This window comes from Engystomops pustulosus, chromosome 1, assembly GCF_040894005.1.
Source record: "Engystomops pustulosus chromosome 1, aEngPut4.maternal, whole genome shotgun sequence".
NCBI classification, from domain to species: domain Eukaryota; kingdom Metazoa; phylum Chordata; class Amphibia; order Anura; family Leptodactylidae; genus Engystomops; species Engystomops pustulosus.
The window spans coordinates 161,823,304-161,845,428 of NC_092411.1; the positions used below are offsets into that span (position 1 = coordinate 161,823,304).

General features: G+C 43.7%; 1 protein-coding gene across 13 annotated transcripts in view; it reads right to left on the reverse strand.

The window, feature by feature from the left end:
* UNC13A (unc-13 homolog A) overlaps window positions 1-22,125 on the reverse strand; it is a 256,890-nt gene that overhangs the window by 110,291 nt on the left and 124,474 nt on the right. For all 13 annotated transcript variants that reach the window (XM_072113608.1, XM_072113606.1, XM_072113536.1 and 10 more), the window contains 5 exons: window positions 17,930-18,045; window positions 17,684-17,847; window positions 15,997-16,147; window positions 15,486-15,554; window positions 14,229-14,318 (listed from right to left, as the gene is read on the reverse strand). In XM_072113608.1, the coding sequence (XP_071969709.1) occupies window positions 14,229-14,318; window positions 15,486-15,554; window positions 15,997-16,147; window positions 17,684-17,847; window positions 17,930-18,045 (590 nt within the window). The remainder of the gene's footprint in view (window positions 1-14,228; window positions 14,319-15,485; window positions 15,555-15,996; window positions 16,148-17,683; window positions 17,848-17,929; window positions 18,046-22,125) is intronic.

Below are 22,125 nucleotides of genomic sequence, written 5' to 3' on the forward strand. Positions count from 1 at the left end.
TCACACACAACCATTCCCGGCTTGAGGTTCAGCGGTGCCAGCCACAGATCAGTCTGCGCCGTGATGCCCTGTAATAGCTCTTGGGCGGTGTGCCTTTTGTCGCCTAGGCTCAGCAGTTTGAGCACCGCCTGCTGTCGCTTAGCGACGGCACTGCTGCTGTGCCTAGAGCTACCGACTGATGGCGCCGTGCCCACGGATGGTAGTTCGGAGGAGGAGGTGGAGGAGGGGTGGGAGGAGGAGGAGGCATAGTAGGCCTGAAACACCTGGACCGAGGTAGGCCCCGCAATCCTCGGCGTCGGCAGTATATGAGCAGCCCCAGTGTCAGACTCGGTCCCAGCCTCCACCAAGTTAACCCAATGTGCCGTCAGCGATATATAGTGGCCCTGCCCGGCAGCACTCGTCCACGTGTCCGTGGTCAGGTGGACCTTGTCAGAAACGGCGTTGGTCAGGGCACGGATGATGTTGTCTGACACGTGCTGGTGCAGGGCTGGGACGGCACATCGGGAAAAGTAGTGGCGGCTGGGGACCGAATACCGAGGGGCGGCCGCCGCCATGAGGTTGCGAAAGGCCTCGGTCTCTACTAGCCTATAGGGCAGCATCTCCAGGCTAAGCAATCTGGAGATGTGCACATTAAGGGCTTGGGCGTGCGGGTGGGTTGCATTATATTTGCGTTTCCGCTCCAGCGTCTGGGGTATGGAGAGCTGAACGCTGGTGGATGCTGTGGAGGATCGTGGAGGCGACGATGGGGTTTTTGTGGCAGGGTCCTGGGCAGGGGGCTGACTAGCAGCTGACACAGGGGAAGGAGCAGTGGTGTGCACGGCCGGAGGTGAACGGGCTTGTTGCCACTGAGTGGGGTGTTTAGCATTCATATGCCTGCGCATACTGGTGGTAGTTAAGCTAGTAGTGGTGGAACCCCTGCTGAGCCTGGTTTGGCAAATGTTGCACACCACAGTCCGTCGGTCATCCGGTGTTTCCTTAAAGAACCTCCAGACTTCTGAAGATCTAGCCCTCGCCGCAGGAGCCCTCGCCACGGGAGCTTCACTAGTTGACACATTTGGCGCTGATGCACCAGCTCTGGCCCTGCCTCTCCGTCTGGCCCCACCACTGCCTCTTCCAACCTGTTCTGGTCGAGGACTCTCCTCCGTCTCAGAAGCACTGTGTTCACCCGGCCTCTCAACCCAGCTTGGGTCTGTCACCTCATCATCCTCCGATCCCTCAGTCTGCTCCCCCCTCGGACTTCCTGCCCTGACAACAACTTCCCCACTGTCTGACAACCGTGTCTCCTCATCGTCGGACACCTCTTTACACACTTCCACTACGTCAAGAAGGTCATCATCACCCACAGACTGTGACTGTTGGAAAACCTGGGCATCGGAAAATTGCTCAGCAGCAACCGGACAAGTGGTTTGTGACTGTGGGAAGGGTCCAGAAAACAGTTCCTCAGAGTATGCCGGTTCAAATGCCAAATTTTCCTGGGAGGGGGCAGACTGGGGGGGAGGAGGCTGAGGTGCAGGAGCTGGAGGAGTGGCGATTTCGGTGACATGGGTGGACTGCGTGGAAGACTGACTGGTGGTGGACAAATTGCTCGAAGCATTGTCAGCAATCCACGACATCACCTGTTCGCACTGTTCTGGCCTCAACAGTGCTCTACCACGAGTCCCAGTAACTTCAGACATGAACCTAGGGAGTGTAGCTCTGCGGCGTTCCCCTGCTCCCTCATCAGCAGGTGGTGTCTCACCCCGCCCAGGACCACGGCCTCTGACCCCTGCAGTAGTTGGACGCCCACGTCCCCGCCCTCGTCCTCTACCCCTAGCCCTCGGGTTAAACATTTTTAAAATGAGAGTTATAACTTTATTTTTTTTTTTACTTTTTTTTGTTTTTTTTTGTGTTTTTTTTTTTTTTTTGTGTTTTTTGTTTTTTTTTGAGTTTTTAAAACCAAACAATGCTATCCTATTGCTATGGCTATTTTCTAGCCAAGTATCAAAGCACACTACTATGCCAGATGAGATGACACTGAGTTAGTGCCTAATTGAAATCCAACCCCTACTAAATTTTCCCACTTCGGTCTTTGCTATGGATATGTGCGTCACTAAGCGCAGAACACAGCGGTCGCAAGTCTCACTACAAATTGCTCAGAATTGGCTAGTACATGCACTGCAGAAAGTACAGCCACCAGCAGATCAACCAGAAATCAAATATATAGAACGCTACTGTATGCGTAAGTAAGCTCTTTGTATTCTCCTATGGCTATTTTCTAGCCAAGTATCAAAGCACACTACTATGCCAGATGAGATGACACTGAGTTAGTGCCTAATTGAAATCCAACCCCTACTAAATTTTCCCACTTCGGTCTTTGCTATGGATATGTGCGTCACTAAGCGCAGAACACAGCGGTCGCAAGTCTCACTACAAATTGCTCAGAATTGGCTAGTACATGCACTGCAGAAAGTACAGCCACCAGCAGATCAACCAGAAATCAAATATATAGAACGCTACTGTATGCGTAAGTAAGCTCTTTGTATTCTCCTATGGCTATTTTCTAGCCAAGTATCAAAGCACACTACTATGCCAGATGAGATGACACTGAGTTAGTGCCTAATTGAAATCCAACCCCTACTAAATTTTCCTACTTCGGTCTTTGCTATGGATATGTGCGTCACTAAGCGCAGAACACAGCGGTCGCAAGTCTCACTACAAATTGCTCAGAATTGGCTAGTACATGCACTGCAGAAAGTACAGCCACCAGCAGATCAACCAGAAATCAAATATATAGAACGCTACTGTATGCGTAAGTAAGCTCTTTGTATTCTCCTATGGCTATTTTCTAGCCAAGTATCAAAACACACTACTATGCCAGATGAGATGACACTGAGTTAGTGCCTAATTGAAATCCAACCCCTACTAAATTTTCCCACTTCGGTCTTTGCTATGGATATGTGCGTCACTAAGCGCAGAACACAGCGGTCGCAAGTCTCACTACAAATTGCTCAGAATTGGCTAGTACATGCACTGCAGAAAGTACAGCCACCAGCAGATCAACCAGAAATCAAATATATAGAACGCTACTGTATGCGTAAGTAAGCTCTTTGTATTCTCCTATGGCTATTTTCTAGCCAAGTATCAAAGCACACTACTATGCCAGATGAGATGACACTGAGTTAGTGCCTAATTGAAATCCAACCCCTACTAAATTTTCCCACTTCGGTCTTTGCTATGGATATGTGTGCCACTAAGAGCTAAACACAACGGTAGCAAGTCCCCCTGCTAATTCCTCACAAAATGGTACTAGATGCAAATTAAAATAAAAAAAGTAGAACGTTATTGTAGCCCTAAGAAGGGCTGTTGGGTTCTTTGAGAATCACTCCTGCCTAACAGTAAGCTAATAGAACACCCTAACGCTTTCCCTGACCAGCAGCAGCTCTCTCCCTAGCGGCATCCAGACACAGAATGATCCGAGCAGCGCGGGCAGCGGCTAGTCTATCCCAGGGTCACCTGATCTGGCCAGCCAACCACTGCTATCGACGTGTAAGGGTACCACGTCATGCTGGGTGGAGTGCAGAGTCTCCTGGCTTGTGATTGGCTCTGTTTATGGCCGCCAAAAAGCAAAACGGCGGGAGCTGCCATTTCCTCGAGCGGGCGAAGTATTCGTCCGAGCAACGAGCAGTTTCGAGTACCCTAATGCTCGACCGAGCATCAAGCTCGGACGAGCATGTTCGCTCATCTCTAGTTGTAAACGCAAATGTAATGTTAATGTGATGTAAATACAAATGTGATGTTAATGCGATGTGAACACAATGGGGGTCATTTACTAAGGGCCTGAATCACGTTTTTCCGGTGGGTTACCTAATTTTTTGTGTTTTGCGCCGATTTTCCCTGAATTGCCCCCCCCCCCCGGTTTCTGGCGCAAAGGAAATCGGGGGGCGTGGCCGTACATAAAACCGACGGAACTGGAAAAATTGCAGCATTAAAAAAAAAAAAGGATAGCTTGTTGAAGTTCAGTGCACTACGACGGAATTCAGCGTAGCAGCGACACCTAGTGGACATGGGGGGAACTACCTTAGTGAATCGCCGGAAGACCCGAATCCTCCAAAGAAAAGGTGCCGTTGAATCGCGAATGGACCGGGTAAGTAAATCTGCCTCAATGGTTCACATTTATCAAAAACAGTGCAAATGGTGTAGTTTGTCTGTGGAATGCATAATGGGAGCCAGATTCATAAATTGTACTGCATGTTTTTCATGAATCTGGCACACGCTGAACTGGTCTGACAGAGTGTGCCAACTTTTTTATGGTACAAGGTTAACACAGAGAATGTGACAGATACTGTTGGATACTGAAAGATAAATGTGGTGCAAGATTCGACTGTGCACTGGAACTCCCTTTTCATTGCAGAATATTGGGGCACATGTATTATTGCATCTGTGCCAAAAAAATGCCGGTATTTGAATGTTTTTGTTGGTGCTAAACTGTTGCGGATCATTTATAATGAGTTTGCGCCAGAAAGAACAGATGTTTCCGACCCTCCCGACACCTCTGTCTTTTTTTGGCGCAAGTGGGCGTGGCCTAAGATTTCCACATTATCCTCCACATTTATGTGTATTTTGTCTGCATTTTTAGGCGCATTTTTTGGCGCACGATAGACCAGAAAAATTAGAGGCGCAGTCGATTAAAGATTTTGGCGCACACTTCATTACTGTCTGCATTTTTCTGGCGCACGACTGATTAATTAAAGGGGTATTCCAGGAATATGAAGGTCTGACACAAAAACCCATGATGATATAAATAAATGAATACAACAATACTCAATGTCATTTGTCGCAAAACGGAGCTTAAATAGTTTTTTTTTAATGATTTACAAATGGCCTCTCTAAAGTAGGTGGAGTTATCACTAAGATGGCCGCCACTGGAAACTACAAGTTCCATGATTCTTTAGTTCTCAGTAACTCCTCCTCCCTCTTATGCTCTGCTCCCAGTGATGATATAACAGACTTTCCTGCTCTGTTACCATAGTAATGATGTGTAACTGCCATCAGCAAAACACTGGCCATACTGGATGCAGTTCAACCAACCGACTACAGCCAAACGTAGTGGTGATCACATGACCTGCCCAGACAGGTGCAGAACATGTGGTGTGGACATGTGACCAGCGGCCATCTTCTGTCCTGTGTCAGCTCTGTAACGGACCGCGCGGAGGAAATTAACGGACTGATTAAAGGGCCAGTAGCATTTTTATTCTTCATTACATTGTATGTCACCAGCATTTTCTGCTAAGGGGAGCAAAATTTTAAATAACAACTACCGTATACACCGGCGTATAAGACGACTTTTGAAGACTGAAAAATCTTCTGTCTGGTTTGGGGTCGTCTTATACGCTGGTAATGTTTCTGTGGCAGGGAAGATCAGGGAAGATGTACGAATAGCGCCACCTGCTGTTTTTATTGCACATCATTTTGAACACTCGGCAACCCGTGCCGGGTGCTGGCACCGTAAAGAGACCCCCGCCCCAAGCAGCCTGGCTGTGCCGGAATGCTCGCGCAGTAAAGTGACGCTCCGTGTGCTGATATAAACACGTTAGCACAAATTCTATGTAAAAGTGATGTAAATGCAAATGTGATGTTACTTTGGTGTACACACAAACAAAATGTAAACTTTAACAGCATCTTATCACCAAAGTAATGTAAACGTAAATGCATCTTCAATGCATCTGCGCAAACATGCCATTTACATAGCATTTCCGATATACATGGTGGTTACTTTTACATTGCATTTACTTTGCATTTGCGTCTACATCAGGTTAATATTGCATTCACGTTAACAACGCATTTGCGGTAAGGTTTACATTGCATTTGTGCTAACATTACATTTACATTATGTTTCTGTTCACATCACTTTTGCATTCAGATTGCGTTTAAATTTACAATGTATTCATATGTTATTACGTCACATTAAGGCTACATTCACATTGCCATTGCCCGCCGTAACATAGCACGGTGGGCACACGGCAGTGCCAGGGAGAGGAGGAGGGGGAGATCGCCACTCACCCTGCCCCTCTTAATAACCTAACATAGAGCCCGGCGCCGTATTCCGTTGAAAGCTAGGACATGTGCTGCACTGTACTGCTCCCTTACGGTGCCATGAGGCGATTGCGATGTATGTGGGACGTATATACGTTGTATATATGTCGGCTGTATATACGTCCCCCATACATTCGTGTGAATGTAGCCTTACATAGTGTTTGTGTTTACAGTGCATTTGCTCTATCATCATAGCTGTGTTTACAGCGTGTTTGCATTCACATTAAAATTACATTGCATTTGGGATAACATTACATTTACATCATGTATGCATTTACATCACATTTGCATTCACAATTGGGGTCATTTACTAAGGGCCCGAATCGTGTTTTTATGGCGGGTTACCCGAATTTTTCTGTTACTGACCCGGGTTTTTGGCACGCGATCGGATTGTGGCGCACCGACGTGGACACAACGGAAATCGGGGGCCTGGCCTTACGAAAACCCGACGGATTCTGAAAAAATGCCGCATTTAAAAAAAAAAAAAGGGTCGCTTGACACGCACTTACCTGCACCCAGCGTAGGACGGTGAACTTCAGTGCATTCCGACAAACTTCATCACAGCAGCGACACCTAGTGGACATGGGGGGAACTACCTTAGTGAATCGCCGGAAGACCCAAATCCTCCACATAGAACGCGCCGCTGGATTGCGACAAGACCGGGTAAGTAAATCTGCCCCAATGTGTTTACATTTGGATTTACATCAATTCCATGTATAATTTGCATTGCATTTGAGTTTACATCTTAGTTTCATTGCATTTCTGTTCACATCATGTTTACATTGTACTTGTGTTAACAACACATCTGCCTTAACCCCTTCGGGACTCAGCCTATTTGACTTGTAAATTACCCCATTATTAGAGATGGGTGAATTTATGTAAATTCATTTCGACCCGGTCTTCGATTCGAATCGAATGGAATCATAACGAATTACGGCATGTGACGTAATGGTACGTCGCATGCCGACTGCAGGTACATGGAGAAGGCTTACGGGCTGAGCCCTCTCCATAGCCGGTAAGTCTTTACTGCATATTGCAGCAAAGGCTTACCGTTAACACCTGTGGCTGGTGCTAGCAAAGCTGGCGGCGGTTTCAAAAAGCGACCATGCGCCATCTTTCCGAGGATCGTTTAAAAATTTTTTTATAATACAAAAACCTAAAAATTCTAATCACTCCCCTTTCCATAGAAATGATATAAAAATAAATAAACAGTAAAAATCATAAACACATAAACTATCCCCGCCTCTGAAAATGCCCGATCTATCAAAATATAATTTTTCACTGCGTTTAACCCCGTAACGGAAAATAGTCGAAAGTGGTACTTTTTTGCAATTTTGAAAAATATAAAAAAATTCAATAAAAAGTGATCAAACGGTCGTACAGTCTTTAAAATGATAGCAATAAAATAAAACAGCATCAAAAGTCGCAAAAAATGACACCTCCACAGCTCCATATATAGTATAAAAAAGTTATTAGTGCCAGACGAGGGCAAAATACAAAAAAAAACATTTTTGTACATGAGGTTTTAATTTTTGTAAATGTATAAGAACATTAGATATAAAACCTATACAAAATTGGTATCCCTACCGCCATATGGTGAGAAACACTACCGCCATACAGTGAGAAAAACTAACGCCATACAGTGAGGAACACTCCCGCATACGGTAAGGAACACTACCGCCATACAGTGAGGAACACTACCACCATACAGTGAGGAACACTACGGCCATACAGTGAGGGACACTACCGCCATACGGTGAGGAACACTACCGCCATACGGTGAGGGACAGTACCGCAACACAGTGAGGGACAGTACCTCAACACAGTGAGGGACAGTACCGCAACACAGTGAGGGACAGTACCGCAACACAGTGAGGGACAGTACCGCAACACAGTGAGGGACAGTACCGCAACACAGTGAGGGACAGTACCGCAACACAGTGAGGGACAGTACCGCAACACAGTGAGGGACAGTACCGCAACACAGTGAGGGACAGTACCGCAACACAGTGAGGGACAGTACCGCAACACAGTGAGGGACAGTACCGCAACACAGTGAGGGACACTACCGCAATACAATGAGGAACACTACCGCCATACAGTGAGGGACACTACCCCTATACAGTGAGGAACACTACCGCCATACAGTGAGGAACACTATGGCCATACAGTAAGGAACACTACCGCCATGCAGTGAGGAACACTACTGCCATCTAGTGAGGAACACTACCCCCATACAGTGAGGAACACTATCCCCATACAGTGAGGAACACTACCGTCATACAGTGAGGGACACTTCCCCCATACAGTGAGGAAAACTACCTCCATACAGTGAGGAATACTACCACCATACAGTGAGGAACACTACATCCATACAGTGAAGAATACAGCCATACATTGACAGTACCGCAACACAGTGAGGGACAGTACTGCAACACAGTGAGGGACAGTACCGCAACACAGTGAGGGACACTACCGCAATACAATGAGGAACACTACCGCCATACAGTGAGGGACACTACCCCTATACAGTGAGGAACACTACCGCCATACAGTGAGGAACACTATGGCCATACAGTGAGGAAAACTACCTCCATACAGTGAGGAAAACTACCTCCATACAGTGAGGAATACTACCACCATACAGTGAGGAACACTACAGCCATACAGTGAAGAATACAGCCATACAGTGAGGAACACTTCCGCCATACAGTGAGGAACACTATCTCCATACAGTGATGAACACTACCTCCATAAAGTGAAGAATACAGCCATACAGTGAGGAACACTACCACCATACAGTGAAGAATACAGCCATACAGTGAGGAACACTACCCCCATACAGTGAGGATCACTACCGCCATACAGTGAGGAACACTATCTCCATACAGTGAGGAACACTATCTCCATACAATGAGGAACACTATCTCCATACAGTGAGGAACACTATCTCCATACAGTGAGGAACACTATCTCCATACAGTGAGGAACACTACCCCCATACAGTGAGGATCACTACCGCCATACAGTGAGGAACACTATCTCCATACAGTGAGGAACACTATCTCCATACAGTGAGGAACACTATCTCCATACAGTGAGGAACACTATCTCCATACAGTGAGGAACACTATCTCCATACAGTGAGGAACACTATCTCCATACGGTGAGGAACACCATCTCCATACGGTGAGGAACACCATCTCCATACGGTGAGGAACACCATCTCCATACGGTGAGGAACACCATCTCCATACGGTGAGGAACACTATCTCCATACGGTGAGGAACACTATCTCCATACAGTGAGGAACACTATCTCCATACAGTGAGGAACACTATCTCCATACAGTGAGGAACACTATCTCCATACAGTGAGGAACACTATCTCCATACAGTGAGGAACACTATCTCCATACAGTGAGGAACACTATCTCCATACAGTGAGGAACACTATCTCCATACAGTGAGGAACACTACCCCCATAAAGTGAAGAATACAGCCATACAGTGAGGAACACTACCACCATACAGTGAGGAACACTACCCCATATAGTGAGGAACACTGCCACCATACAGTGAGGAACACTACCCCATATAGTGAGGAACACTACCCCATATAGTGAGGAACACTACCCCCATACAGTGAGGAACACTATCTCCATACAGTGAGGAACACTATCTCCATACAGTGAAGAATACAGCCATACAGTGAGGAACACTAACACCATACAGTGAAGAATACAGCCATACAGTGAGGAACACTACCCCCATACAGTGAGGAACACTACCCCCATACAGTGAGGATCACTACCGCCATACAGTGAGGAACACTATCTCCATACAGTGAGGAACACTATCTCCATACAGTGAGGAACACTATCTCCATACAGTGAGGAACACTACCACCATACAGTGAGGATCACTACCCCCATACAGTGAGGATCACTACCCCCATACAGTGAGGATCAGTACCCCCATACAGTGAGGATCACTACTGCCATACAGTGAGGATCACTACTGCCATACAGTGAGGATCACTACTGCCATACAGTGAGGATCACTACTGCCATACAGTGAGGAACACTATCTCCATACAGTGAGGAACACTATCTCCATACAGTGAGGAACACTACCTCCATAAAGTGAAGAATACAGCCATACAGTGAGGAACACTACCACCATACAGTGAAGAATACAGCCATACAGTGAGGAACACTACCCCCATACAGTGAGGATCACTACCGCCATACAGTGAGGAACACTATCTCCATACAGTGAGGAACACTATCTCCATACAATGAGGAACACTATCTCCATACAATGAGGAACACTATCTCCATACAGTGAGGAACACTATCTCCATACAGTGAGGAACACTATCTCCATACAGTGAGGAACACTACCCCCATACAGTGAGGATCACTACCGCCATACAGTGAGGAACACTATCTCCATACAGTGAGGAACACTATCTCCATACAGTGAGGAACACTATCTCCATACAGTGAGGAACACTATCTCCATACGGTGAGGAACACTATCTCCATACGGTGAGGAACACCATCTCCATACGGTGAGGAACACCATCTCCATACGGTGAGGAACACTATCTCCATACAGTGAGGAACACTATCTCCATACAGTGAGGAACACTATCTCCATACAGTGAGGAACACTATCTCCATACAGTGAGGAACACTATCTCCATACAGTGAGGAACACTATCTCCATACAGTGAGGAACACTATCTCCATACAGTGAGGAACACTATCTCCATACAGTGAGGAACACTATCTCCATACAGTGAGGAACACTATCTCCATACAGTGAGGAACACTACCCCCATAAAGTGAAGAATACAGCCATACAGTGAGGAACACTACCACCATACAGTGAGGAACACTACCCCATATAGTGAGGAACACTGCCACCATACAGTGAGGAACACTACCCCATATAGTGAGGAACACTACCCCATATAGTGAGGAACACTACCCCCATACAGTGAGGAACACTATCTCCATACAGTGAGGAACACTATCTCCATACAGTGAAGAATACAGCCATACAGTGAGGAACACTAACACCATACAGTGAAGAATACAGCCATACAGTGAGGAACACTACCCCCATACAGTGAGGAACACTACCCCCATACAGTGAGGATCACTACCGCCATACAGTGAGGAACACTATCTCCATACAGTGAGGAACACTATCTCCATACAGTGAGGAACACTATCTCCATACAGTGAGGAACACTATCTCCATACAGTGAGGAACACTATCTCCATACAGTGAGGAACACTACCACCATACAGTGAGGATCACTACCCCCATACAGTGAGGATCACTACCCCCATACAGTGAGGATCACTACCCCCATACAGTGAGGATCACTACTGCCATACAGTGAGGATCACTACTGCCATACAGTCAGGATCACTACTGCCATACAGTGAGGATCACTACTGCCATACAGTGAGGATCACTACTGCCATACAGTGAGGAACACTATCTCCATACAGTGAGGAACACTATCTCCATACAGTGAGGAACACTATCTCTATACAGTGAGGAACACTATCTCCATACAGTGAGGAACACTATCTCCATACAGTGAGGAACACTATCTCCATACAGTGAGGAACACTATCTCCATACAGTGAGGAACACTATCTCCATACAGTGAGGAACACTATCTCCATACAGTGAGGAACACTACCCCCATACAGTGAGGATCACTACCGCCATACAGTGAGGATCACTATCTCCATACAGTGAGGATCACTATCTCCATACAGTGAGGAACACTATCTCCATACGGTGAGGAATACTATCTCCATACAGTGAGGAACACTATCTCCATACAGTGAGGAACACTATCTCCATACAGTGAGGAACACTACCCCCATAAAGTGAAGAATACAGCCATACAGTGAGGAACACTACCACCATACAGTGAAGAATACAGCCATACAGTGAGGAACACTACCCCCATACAGTGAGGAACACTACCCCCATACAGTGAGGAACATTACCCCCATACAGTGAGGAACACTACCCCCATACAGTGAGGAACACTGCCACCATACAGTGAGGGACACTACCCCCATACAGTGAGGAACACTATCTCCATACAGTGAAGAATACAGCCATACAGTGAGGAACACTACCACCATACAGTGAATAATACAGCCATACAGTGAGGAACACTACCCCCATACAGTGAGGAACACTACCCCCATACAGTGAGGATCACTACCGCCATACAGTGAGGAACACTATCTCCATACAGTGAGGAACACTATCTCCATACAGTGAGGAACACTATCTCCATACAGTGAGGAACACTACCTCCATACAGTGAGGAACACTACCCCCATACAGTGAGGAACACTACCCCCATACAGTGAGGAACACTACCCCAATACAGTGAGGAACACTACCCCCATACAGTGAGGAACACTACCCCCATACAGTGAGGAACACTACCCCCATACAGTGAGGGACACTACCCCCTCATACAGTAAAATACAGTCATTTTTGGTTAAAAATTGAACATTTGCAATGGATTAAATGAAAAAAGGCTCCACAAAGTTTGATACCCAATTTCTCCAGAGTACACTTATACCCCTTATGTGTTGGTAACCTGCTGCATGGGCGCACAGCTGGGCATAGAAGGGAAGGAGGCGCCATCCGGAGCAGATTTCCTTTTTCTTTTTTAAATGTGGACCTATAGGGGCTTTTTTTTACCATATGAGATGCACTAGTACATAATTTTGGGGCATCTATAGCTAATTGGTGAGATTTTATTAACTCTTTGTTGGTGGAGGAAATGAAAATCATAAATTTTTTTGTCTGTTTACCATACCATAAAAATAGTATATTATTTTTATTCTATGGGTCGCCACGATTACGAAAATACCTCATTTATATAGATTTTTTAATATATACATTTTTAGATTTTTTTTATATAATTTTTTTCCCCATTTTTACTGAATAAAAATTAATGTTGTCAATTGACTTTCATATGCATAACTTTTTTATTTTTCAACTGATAAATCTCTTTTTTGCAAGAAGCATTTTTCTTTTTAGTGGTCTTATTTTAGAGTGTGTAGCATTTTTTAATCATTTTTTAGAGTATTTTTTTTAAGGGTAATAATTAAAAATGATCTATTTTTTGGAGCATTTTTTTGAGCTTGTTTTTACAGGGTTCACTTTGCGGATCTAATAATGACTTGGTTTTATTATGCAGATTGTCACGGACGCAGCAAAACCAAATATGTGGGGGTTTTGTGTATTTCGTTCAATTTTACTGAATAAAAGCTAATTTGGAGAAAATCTTGTTCATTTTAGCATCACCATCTTTTCATATGCATAACTTTTTTATTTTTCGGTTGACAAATCTGGTTAGGGGCTTATTTTTTGTGAGAAGAGTTGTGCTTTTTAGTGGTCTTATTTTAGAGTGCGTAACATTTTTTTTAAATCAGTTTTTAGAGGTATTAATTAAAAATGATCTTTTTTCTGAATGTTTTTTGCAGGGTTTTTTTCCTGTTTTATTGTACAGATTGTTACGGCCGCAGCAATACCAAATATGTGGGGGGGTTTTGTGTGTTTGTGTTTTTTATACTTTATTAAGTGTTTTTATGCGCCACCTCTGTGGCGGGGGATGGCCCGGCGGATGAGCCCCATCCGGGGGCTCTGTCAAAAGATCATTAATGAACAGTGGGGTAATGACCAGGCAGCATGTCAGTTCATTTCCGGTTTGCAGTGTTCAGGACAGCCGATCCAGGCAGCACTCGCTGCGAGTGTAGTGTGAGTTCAGCGCATCTCACTTTTGCAAGTGTGGAAGGGGCCTTAGCCACTCACTTGCTACTGAATTGCTCACTTAACAGTTTAGTGGAACTTCTTATGTGTCACAATGACTTGGAAAGCAGAGACTAACATGTAACTCAGACAGTGTGAATGAAAAAGGCAAGGAAATTTGTACGGTTATTAATTTTGGCTAGTGCCTATTTTACAAAACTGAAGTGGGTACTGAAAATTGGGGGAACTGTGCCAAGAAAACTGCTACAGGGAGGCACTGCTGATGAATTTCTTCTGAATTGAACTAGAATTCAAGGTTTACTTGAAATGATTATACTGTACTCACCTTCATTCTGAAGAATGTGATACTGGTAAGTAAATCTACAGTGGATTTCAGATCCTGAAGTCTTTCTGGGCTACTGGCTGGAAAATTATTCTATCAGGAAACACAAAAAGAATTGGACTATTTGAGTTAAAAACAAACATCTCTGATCTTATCAGTGAATACCATCCCAAATATAGTCTCTGAATCTCAAAAGACCTTCTGCTTTTCTTCCCTACTATCTACTTTTCTAACAATTGTATCCAAAACTTCTCCCATGCATCCCTCATGCTTTGGAACACTCTACCAAAATTTTTTAAATTGTCTCCCACAGAGGGTGGTTTATAACTTTCATGTGCCCTGGGCTGTATGTTGGGGCCCTATAGTATCTAATTTTTTTCAAATGGTGTAGATACTTACTGTCTAGATTTGGTACCAGAGTCAAGCTTACTTTATAGATAAAAACAGAGGAAAGGGGATAAATTCAATGCTGAGCTTCATGGACTTTCAGAGGTCCTGGAAGGGCTGCTGTATACTCCTGCAGTCAGGAGTATATCACTTGAACAAGTATTATAGGATATTCTACTCATTTGGGGAGATTTCTCAGAAGTGTCTGAAAGTGGAACTGTTCTAATTGCCCATGGCAACCAATCAGAGCTCAACTTTCATTTCTCTACAGCTGTTTGAAAAATTATAGCTGAGCTCTGTTTGGTTTCCATGGGCAACTAGAACAGTTTTACCTCAGACACTTCTGTTAAATCTAACCTATTAACAAACTTGAAAGTTGGTTCCGGAGTCTGTGGGGCCCACAAGAAGCCTTCAGCCATGACGGGTGGCCCAAACTGCACATACTATGATCTAATACTACCACCAGATTCTATATGTTCTTAAAAAAAGCTCTAAAATTCTAATTATATATAATTATAATTATCTATAATTGCTTACAATATACAATAACACAACTGATATGCTCCTTCTCCTAGTGTTTTCATCTTCCCTCCCATATAGATTGTGAGCCCTCAAGTGCATGGTCCTCCTTCCACTTGTGCCAGTTCAGTCTAATTTTGTGTTTTCCGTTCTTATTTGTGCTTATTGTAATGCAATATACCGGTATATGAATCTCTTTTAAATGTATAGTACAGTACTTTAGAATTTATGGTGCTCTATCAATCAACAATTCAGCGATTTAAATATTAGTACGGAAATACACGTAAGGTTTGTTGAAAGGTGAAGAATGCTTTAAAGATACAACTTGTAACACCAAAACTTAGATTTTCTTACCCGGTACATTGAAAGGTCGATACGCAAAGAGTTGTGCAGTTGATCAAGTAGCTTCACAAATCTTTCCTTCTATTTAAGGAAATAAAGAAAAATGTTCTATGAACACTTGCCATAAGGTAAATTATGCATTAAATTTAACATTTGAGTTCATTTTCACATTTATTAGTGCTTTCATCTAATCGCAGAAACACAAGTAAAGTAACATTTTATGTCATGAGTTGCACTGTTAAGACATACGTTGCTTTTCAAGCATAATCAGTAAAACAGGAAGATCACATTAAGGCTTGTATCGCATAAAAAACTATTTATAAAATCAATTCTTAAATTTAATTGAATAAAAAATTACAGATGGTACAGAAGAGCTTTTTGAATATTCACAAATCCCCAAATGACATCTACATCTATGACCCAGATTGGCAATCTTAAAATAAGTATAACATTGTTTTCACATTTCATTAGTCCTGTTCCATGTTACTGGAATCATGAATTCTCTACCAGAATATTTACTTACACCGAAATTTGAGGCAGAAAATCGATCTGAGGCAGACACATTAGTTGATGCAGTGGTGTGGGCATAATAGGCATTTATATTGGCAAGAAGAGTGCTCATGACAGCTGGTACACCTGGGCACATGTACTTGGAGGAAAGACAGGCAAAATGACTAAAAAGTAAAGCAAAACAAAGTGTTACAAAAATATAAATTAACGACAACTCCAATTGTGCGCCATACTGTCCTACATTTCTCAAAAATAGTGCAAACTGCACTATGTGCAGTTTGCCTACGGAATGTGCAGGGTGCACCAGATTCATAAATTGTGGAACACATTCTTCATGAATCTGGAGCTACACCTTTAGCATAACATGTGCGACACAATTCTACCAGACACCTTATGATAAATGTGACACACGGTCCGACTGTGCACTGGAACGCCCCTTTTAGTGCATAATTTGTGTTGCCTCTGGTATAGTGCAGCGGACACTTTGTAAATACATGTGCAAGCAGTTTGCACTAAAAAGGACATGACAGGGCAAGAAGTCAGACAGGGGCTTTAGTAAAATGTTGGTCTTTTTACACTTTTACTGTATTGAATAGAAACCTTATCCTACCAGTCTTTTATGATTTTTCTTTTATTATTTTAGTGCACATAGTATACATTCATATTATAATCACATACTGTTCAGATATTTAAACATAAATATCTTAAAAGACGCATATCACACACATATCTGATATATAACAAGCTGAGTGTATGTGTGTATGTATGTCTGCTAAAGGAATCTGCATCATTGCGTTTGCAGTCACCAAATTTTGCACAGACGCTCTCTAGTCATAGACTAGGTTTTGTGCTGAAGTTTTCAACCCGCGCTTTCCAGAATCCTCTTATAAACCATCATATACAGGAGCCATTGCCTTCTGCTGCTGCTGGTGTGGCAGTTGGAAGTTGATCCGTGATTGGTTGCTATTCTGCCACAGGTCATTAATATGAGCTCTGAGATGTGATTGGTTACTATAGGCAATGCGTATATGACAGATAATGTGTGAGATAAGATGAATAGAGACAGACAGGATGTTACAGGGACTAACTGACAGACAAGATAGCAAAGAAACTACTGCACATACTGTAACTAATAAAGATACAAGGCAAATTTGTTCTACATCCAAAGAGCTACTGATTTGTGAAATAAAAATGTCAGAGTAGCACTTAAATGATTAACCACTGGCTAGCATGCATGGCCGATTAAATACTCAGGAGCGGGGTGACTGATGGAACCTCCATAGAGACAGCAACTGTTTTTGATCAAAAAATATGCTGGTGCTAGGTGCTGTATCTGGTGGGTGGCTGTGTTGGCATACAATTCTACATAAGGTCCTGCATGACATAGAATTGTGCTTTCACCTGCGCTTGTTGAGCTATAGCTAGTGCTCTGCCGTTGGGCATGCCCCTTTTTCACACCACTTCATGAACTTGGCATAGAGAGAAATAATAACTATTCTTGTGTCAGGAATTGCAATTATTTCAGGGCTAGCGCGCCACAAAGTATAATTTATGTAAATGAATCAATATAATTGATCATTGATGGTTTAAAGCTATTTCTGCCAGATATTGGTTTAAACTATAGAGAAGTTCCATGTCAGCATCTTCTTATGCAAAATTTCAGTTACGTCACTCCCACCATAGACAAAAAAAAACCTCACGTCATTGCTTGGTATATTGACTCCACTCCATATCGCATTGCAAATTCATCCACTATTTCTTGTGCTGTCTCATCAAAGTAAACTTTCCAGGCATCATCTCCTTTGGCATCAGGAATTTTGACAACACCATTATTCTGTACATCTGTAAGGTAATGGAACAGGTTCTAAAAGAAAACAAAATGTAAAATAAATATTGATGTTCATTTAAACAACGATCAGTTTAAAGAGAAAAGGATATTTACAAACCTCATGTAGACAAGTGTATTGAACATGATATGGAGCCACCTTCTCCTCGCCTTTGATCTCCACACTAATATGCAGCCTGATAGCACCAGATACTGCAGATTTGTCTGTGCGTTTATCTAAAGAAAACAACAACTTTTTTTTATTAGAATAATTTTTAATTATTTAGAAGATGGATCTAGAACAAATAAATAATGTAGCAAACAATACCATTACTGTATGCCATGTTGTGTTCAAAATTAGTTTAGCTTTAAGATTCGGTTTGGGTCTGAATCAAATTGTGCAGAACCAATGTTGCTCCAATTGTTCTGGAAATTGGTATATAACTCTTTGTAGCCCTCATAACACACAGTTTTTTGATTAGAGTTAGGTTTTGAGTTAGGGTCAGGGTAAAAGTTAGGGTTAGAATTGGGGTTAAAGTTAACCTTATTATGTGTTACTTTATATGTCATTTGAAACAGAACAATGTGTACTCAACCTGCAAAATGATCTGCGCATTGTGGGCCTCCCTGAGAGGGCTGAGGGTCAATGACCAGCAGAACTTGTGGAGCGATTGCTCAGGGAGCTTCTTCCAGAAGCCCCATACTCCTCTGCATGCGCAGTGGACGGGCCCATCGGGTCCCCACTAAAGCTCCTCCGCCTGGCGCACACAACAGCCTCTCTTGGTTCGGCTGCTGAACTGTAACTGTTTTGCAGTATGCCAGACAGGCAGGAGAACAATTTGAAAATGCAACAGTCTCTATATTTCCAGACTTCTTCCCTGAATTACAACGACAAAGCGCAAGTCAAGTGAAAGTTGAGAGAAATAAATATTGTCTACTCCATGGCTTATCTAGCTAGGCTGCGAGTAATAGATGGTGACCGATTTATCTTCATTTCTACTCCTGCAAAGGTGTGTGGTTTTGCTTGCCCAGGCGTTAATAGCTGGCGATCTCCACTTGTCCTTTACCAGGGACTTGATACTTTACTGATTCGGGACATTACGGGTTTGGTGAGATATACACATCCTCAAAAAGTCATTCTGTTGTGTTTCTCCAGAGGGACAGATATTCCTTCTATTGTGTGAGTAGCTGAATGCATCGGCAGATTATTTAGTGCATTGACACACAAAAAACATAATCTTATTTGTGGGTCTTTCCCCCATAATTATCTTCTTTAGCCACTTTTAAGATATGGCTCTACTGTTTTTTTTTTCTTGTTGGGAATGTTTTTTGTAGATGGTCGAATGGATGGGAGGTACTGTAATATGAAGCAACATGGCTATTATTGCCACACTCTGATATTGTCCTGTTTGTATGTATTTATCTCTTCAATATAGTGCCTATATCCTACCGCTTCAGTATTAATGTCCGACTTTAATGGCAGGGTGTAACATTATATCATGGAATGCGAGGGGCTTGGAGATCCCTGGCAAGAGAAGCACAGTCTTTTCCCATGTTAGGCGCTATCTTGTGTCTTCAGGAGACCCATATGAGCTCTGAGACAACACACTATCTCAACAAACCCTGTGTACAATAGGTTAAGAGCTTGTGTGATACTTCTTATTCCAGGAGCGTTTCCCTATTAATCCACTCCTCCTTGAGGTGGGACCCTCAAAGAGGGCAAATACATCCCGAGGGGTGATATGTATTTGTTTATGTCCTACTATTCTCCAGGCCAATAGTACTGCTGGGTATGTACAACATACCCTCCTCCTTGCTCCCTACAAATCTTTCAGGATGCAGTTACATTCTGCTCCACTACTCCCAGCCTGGCGCACACCTCCCCACCTCCCAGGGCGGGCACATGCTGCCCCTCGAAGATTTAAAGGGCCAGCACACCACTAATTGGGGTTGGCCATTTCCAGGAATTGTATATAAGCCGGCCTCTCCCAGCATTCTCTGCTGGATCTTTGTGCTATATGCCTCAGAGAAAGCTTGTTTTGTTGCCTAGTGTCTGTCTGCTGATTTCTTGTTGTGAACCCGGTTCCGTTCCTGACTTTGACTCTGTGCTGCCTGTCCTGACCTCCTGCTTTGTTCCTGACGTTGATTCCATGCTGGCTGTCTCGACCTCCTGCCTATCCTCCCTCGACCACGATTCTGCCTCATGACTTTGTACCACGCCTTGGCCACCACTGCGGGCGCGACCTGGTGATACCCTGCCGCAGCAAGTCCATCCCGCTTTGTGGCAGACTCTGGTGAAAAGCAGGTGCCACTTAGACTATGCTCCCAGGCGACGGCTTACACCATTGTTCACCTTGGTACAGAGTGTAGGAGAGAGAGAGCTATAGTGGAATATTCTGGTGAAATATTATAGTACTTTCTGGTCAGACAGGGATGTTTCTGGAATCCACATTCCAGCCATTTGCAAGGAATCTTCCAGAGACTTCCATTGATGATAATGGAGTGTAGGAGCCATGAACACAGCTGCAGACAATGGTAGGGGGATGTGAACAGGTGCTGTGATGTGAAGGTAACAACTGCTGTGATGTAAGACCATTGTATATAAATTGTGCTGTGTCCTTAGGGTGACAGCAGGTTGGAAACTGTTACACAGAGACTGTGAACATCACAGTAATAAAACTACAACTGAGCAGCCTGCTTGGATCCTTATTGTCGAACCTTGAGAATCTGCAACTGTGGACATCCCTAGTGGGTGAGTCAGCACTCGCACAAGCCAGGAACAACTTATTAATTTCATATATAAAACATATCAACTCCGACATCTTGGGGGCTTGTCCGGTTGATTGAACATAGCGGAAGTACCAGAACAACACAAAAGAATCAAGGAAATATCGTGGCTCATCTATAAGGAGGATTCCACAGCTACCAGGTCTCCAATAAGGAATCATCGGCATGGTAAAGATCTCAAGCAGGAAAGAAGATCTTCTGGAGTTGCATATTGCTGTTCGTTTGAAGGGCCCAAACAGAATTCGGTAAATTTGAATGTCTTTAAAAACTTTTCTAAGACAGTTAACCAAGGGTCAGAAACTAGAGAAATTGCTCAGAAGGTTATAGTTGAGGGGTGGTGTCCTAATGTTTTTTCTGATTTGGTGCATGAGTTGGTTGCTAGCTATGGTGGTCCATTTTCCTGGAAAAATGTGGATGATAGCACTTTGGATGGTTTAAAAGTGGCTATGAGTTTGACTCCCTTAGTGAAGGAGAAGAAATCAAAGTTGGGAAGAGTTATTCAATTGTTGTTTCAGGTTGGAAAAGTATTGAATAGGGAAGTTAAGAAGTTGTCTCAGGATATTGCTGCAATGAGAGAAGAGTTAGGGAATGCAGAAAGTTGTATGGAAGATATATACGATTATTGGTGCAGACTTCTATTCATACTTCCGCTTTCTTGCAAGATAAATTGGATGAGAATGCATTGAAAAATGTGGAGTTAGAAAAGCAATAGAAAGTTTGCAAAATAAAATAAAAAATTCTCAGCCTCACATTAAATTGGGAGGAACAAAAAGTGGTAATGGAATATTTGTAACCCCACACAAAGGGTCCAACAAATGGATAAAATTGCCACTTTGCAGACATCTGATTTAGAATTTTTGCATGAAAATGACAAAAATGATGAGCTGGAAAAGTGTTATAGATGAGAGACTAGAAAGTGATTTTCCAATTGAGACATCCACTACCTCAGATCCTGACCGTAAGATCAGGCCATGGCTCAAGCCAAGGTTCCGCTACCAGAACTGGCTGATCTTCCCACCATTGTGGCCCGGCATTCCCAGCAGGTTGCTGTACAAGGTCATCAGCTAGCAAAAGCCACCGCCATTCTACAGCAGCTATTGACCTCCAAGCAGCCACTTCAAGTTCCTGCAGTTCCACCTGCTATCCCGGTTTGTCTACCTTCCACAAAACCTAGGCTGAGGCTCTCTATGCCTTATAAATATGATAGGGATGTGAAGAGGATTTATTACCCAGTGCTCCTCGCATATTGAACTAATGCCTACACAATTCGTAACTGAATGGCCGAGAGTGGCTTTCGTGATCAGTCTTCTCTCCGGGAAAGCCCTGGCATGGGCCACTCCCCTCTGGGACAAGGGAGATCGAGTTACAGCAGACATCACCACTTTCCTTGTTGAACTACGGACTGTCTCGGAGGAACCAGCCTGGGCGTCTTCTGCTGAGACTGCCCTTCTGAACTTGTGCCAAGGGGGCTCCTCTGTGGGTAACTATGCAGTGCAATTCCGTACTCTGGCTTCTGAACTTTCCTGGAAT